The sequence below is a fragment of the Acanthisitta chloris genome, unplaced genomic scaffold, assembly GCF_000695815.1.
Source record: "Acanthisitta chloris isolate BGI_N310 unplaced genomic scaffold, ASM69581v1 scaffold21028, whole genome shotgun sequence".
NCBI classification, from domain to species: Eukaryota; Metazoa; Chordata; class Aves; order Passeriformes; family Acanthisittidae; genus Acanthisitta; species Acanthisitta chloris.
Genome location: NW_008686743.1, coordinates 21,509 through 25,232, shown reverse-complemented (window position 1 = coordinate 25,232; position 3,724 = coordinate 21,509). Strand labels below are relative to the sequence as shown.

Below are 3,724 nucleotides of genomic sequence, written 5' to 3'. Positions count from 1 at the left end.
GACCCTTCACCAGTTCCACTGTCCTTCTCTGGACATGCTCCAGCACCTCAATTTATTTCTTCTTGGGAGGGACCCAAAACTAAACACAGTACTCGAGGTGTGACCTCACCAGTGCTGAGTACAGGGGGATGATACTGCCCTGATTCTGCTGGCCACACTATTGCTGACACAAGCCAGGATGTCATTGGCCTTCTTGGCCACCTGGGCACACCACTGGCCCATGTTCAGCTGCTGTCAACCAGCACCCCCAGGTTCTTTTCCTCCGGGCAGCTTTCCAGCCACTCTCCCTCCAGGCTGTAGCAATGCATGTTTTTACCCAAGTGCAGGATCTGGCACTTGGCCATACAGAACCTCATGTAACTGGCTTTGGACCACCGATTCAGCCAGTCCAGATCCCTCTGCAAAGACTTCCTACCCTCCAGCACATTGACACTTCTGCCCAGCAAGTAACAAAGGTGGCACAAGGGAAAGCTGGACTGACTGCCCACTGTGCTGAGCCATCCCATGCTGATTCCCAGGGAAGACACAATGCTCCCCTGAGAAGATGCATATATGCTGTCTTTATTATCTACACAGCAGTATGAACACAACAGTCTTGGTTAACTTCTATTCCAAGGTGACATAAAATGTAGAACAAAAAACAAGAAACAACATATCAGTGGACTTCACTTTTATTGAGGGGGGAAAAAAGGTTTACATGTAGTTGTAGGTTTTTCCATCCATACTTTCAAAACTCCAAAAAGGACTGGAAACAAAACTTGCTCAATCATTATTGCAATACCAAAAAGTTGGTTTGTTTTTTTAATGAACAGCAAATTATATAACTAATTGCTATGTTCAATAAATACTTTTTCTCCTATGCCAATTAAGGGGAAATATTCAACCAAGTACAATGAAAACCTCAGGACTTTTACAGTTTAACTTCAAATGTTATCCACTGTGTAGCAACCCAGAAACTTTTTTCTATAAAACACAGCCTTAATTTTGAGTGTACAAGGATCTAGTCTCCCAGTCAGTCAAATACCAAATGTTGCTCTAGCTCAAATAGTCTACTCTCAAAGCAACTACCTGACCAAAAATAAAAATAAAAAATAAAAAAAATCCTCTGGTTCATGACTATCTAGGTAAATTTGTCATTACAGAAAAGGCTCAAAGTCATTACTTGTTTATCAAAGGAAGAGGTAAACATTTTAACAGAAAGATTAAAGAGTTACTTGGAGATGCAGAGGTTTAAGTTAAAGTATCCAAGTGTGTATACTACATATGACATGCAAGCTCGAAAAATATCAATCCTCTCTTCTGATTAGTCAGGAGTCCGACTGTTTTAAAAACAAAACCGGAATGACTTCCAAAATGTATCAGCACTTTGGATCTTCTATTTCATTTAGCTCAAGGTGATTTACTACACAAAAACTACAACAATTACAATATTTAAGAGTATTACAATAAGGAGGGATGGAAAATAGGATACTTCAACCAAAAATATGTATATTCTAAATGAACCAAAGACTTGTAAAAGAACTGGAAGGAGGACAAGGAAGGGAAGATGGAAGGGAAAGCAGTAGGGAAGCTAAGATCTGAATTTAGTACTTAAAAATCAAGTCCTCAACTGTAACCTTTCTGATCTTCAGTAGCGCCCTGGAAAAAAACCAAAAGAGAACACAATTACTATAAACTGTACACACATCATCTCAGCTTTACAGTACTGTTTTGCTTTACATTCAGAATTTCCACTGGTAGGGTCATAAAACAACAAAACATGTATGTCAAGCCAGATTCCATTTCTTCACTCATATTTACTTACTTGGACTATAGGAACGGGATCTTGATCGTGATCGGTATCGACTATAATAAGGCGATGGTGATCGTCTCCTTTAAAGGAAATTAAAAGAGAAACCAACAACATGCATTATGAAAGAAGCCTTATTCACATCACTTCTACAGAACAGAACCATTTCCTTAGCACTGAAAGACTTGGCCTGCATGAATGATTTCTGCTTTATTTGGCTGTGGCTTACAGTTATTTAACAAATGCTTTTATATTTCTCTATTTGTTGCGTTTAAATCTAAGATATTCCCAGACAAAGAATTTCATAAACCCTCACTAGCCTTGCAAACACATGAAGTGCTTTTCCAGATGCCTACAATTCTTGCTGAACAACATTCTCTGAAACCAGATAACTTTCAAAACAGCGAGATGGTTATGAAATGTCAAGCATTAAAAATCCCATCTACAAATAATCCCTTTTTAAACAGCAGTGTGTATCAGCTGTCCCTGCTTCTATATACAGCATGGAAAAATCAGTTCCCTTTCTATCTGTCCCCTGGATTCATGGGGTATGTGATCTACCTCCTTCAGGTAGCAAAATTAACCCCTCGCCCACCTGAATAAGCAAATTACATGAACACTGAAGATTATGACTATTTTAATCTCACAAAACCTAATGGAATGAAGCCCTAACATGTTAACAGACGTGTATGCAGAATATTGCTACAAACTGAGGAACACTTTTTGTCGTTTAACTTTTCAGTTCTCCCAACAAATCCACTGTCCCTACAAAAATAAAATAAAGATTAGGTACCTGTATCTGTAGTCATATTCTTCGTATCTGTCATATCCTCTGTCATATCCCCGATCATAATACGAGTCCCGGCGACGACCTGCTCCACCACCACCACCTCCTCCACTGCTGTTAGGAAAAAAGCAAAAAACCTCTTTAGATATCTACTCTTCATCTTGGATTAAATTATTTCAAAGCAGTATTGTAGTATATCATACACTTAAGACTATGTCATGAAGTAATCTAACAATGAAACATTTAAATAGAAACACCTTCAAAAAAGCCCAGAGAATCATGAGGGATTTGAGTCCCACCATTCCCATCAAAATCTAAGGCAAATGGGCACCTTAGGATTTTAGTATGCTAAGGGTGTTTTCAACTGATCATGCTGGGTATTATTTTTTACCACTAACTCCTTCAGTACTTTTTATAAATAAAGATACAATAAACTACAGTAGGATTTAACTGTATACATGAACCACAGTAACACATTCTTTCTATTATTAACTTTGTGATAAAACATGATTGGCACAACTCAAATTTTTTAAAGAAGCATCTGTAACTCTATTTCTTCAACTAGACTTGAACGTTCGGTTTAAATCCATTTCAGTCCCATTACTGGAAGTGAGTGAACTTACTGTGTTGGCCTGCCCATGTAGATGCCTGGGGTGGGTGTATGTGCTCTCTTGGTGATAGAGTAATCCACCCGAATCCTCCTGCCGTCCAGCTCCATTCCATTTGCATGCTCCATCGCCTGCAGGAGAGACAAGGCACAGGGACATGAAACCCGCAACCTACTGGCAGCTATGGAAGGCTGTGTACAAACCACATTTTCCATCAGAAAAACAAGCCCTGAACTTGTTTTGTTTAGGCTGGTTACTAGTGCCCCACTGTGGTGAGTGGCTGATGCCTTGTCCTCCGGCCTGCCTGCCGGCAGTGCTCCTCACAGGACCGCACTGGGGTGCCGCACTAATGTGACACTCAATCCCTTCTGAAGAGAGCGCAGTGCTAACCACTAACCGAGCCACTTTCTCTAGACTTTGTCTTCTACCCATCAGAAAGGTAAACTGAGAGCCAAACCAGCTTTTTTTCCCTGAACACTGCATCTTTCCTAGCGCCGTCTCTGCCCCAGAGGGGCCGGGCGGATTCGAGAGCTGTACAAA

At 40.4% G+C, this 3,724-nt stretch overlaps 1 protein-coding gene across 1 annotated transcript in view; it reads right to left on the bottom strand.

Moving 5' to 3' along the window:
- Positions 1-653: 653 nt before the first annotated feature.
- Positions 654-3,724, bottom strand: part of TRA2A (transformer 2 alpha homolog (Drosophila)) — a 16,618-nt gene continuing 13,547 nt past the window's right edge. The window contains exons 4-7 of the mRNA XM_009080310.1: positions 3,200-3,315; positions 2,583-2,690; positions 1,805-1,872; positions 654-1,638 (exon numbers count right to left, since the gene is read on the bottom strand). Of these exons, the coding sequence (XP_009078558.1) occupies positions 1,628-1,638; positions 1,805-1,872; positions 2,583-2,690; positions 3,200-3,315 (303 nt within the window). The 3' untranslated portion in view covers positions 654-1,627. The remainder of the gene's footprint in view (positions 1,639-1,804; positions 1,873-2,582; positions 2,691-3,199; positions 3,316-3,724) is intronic.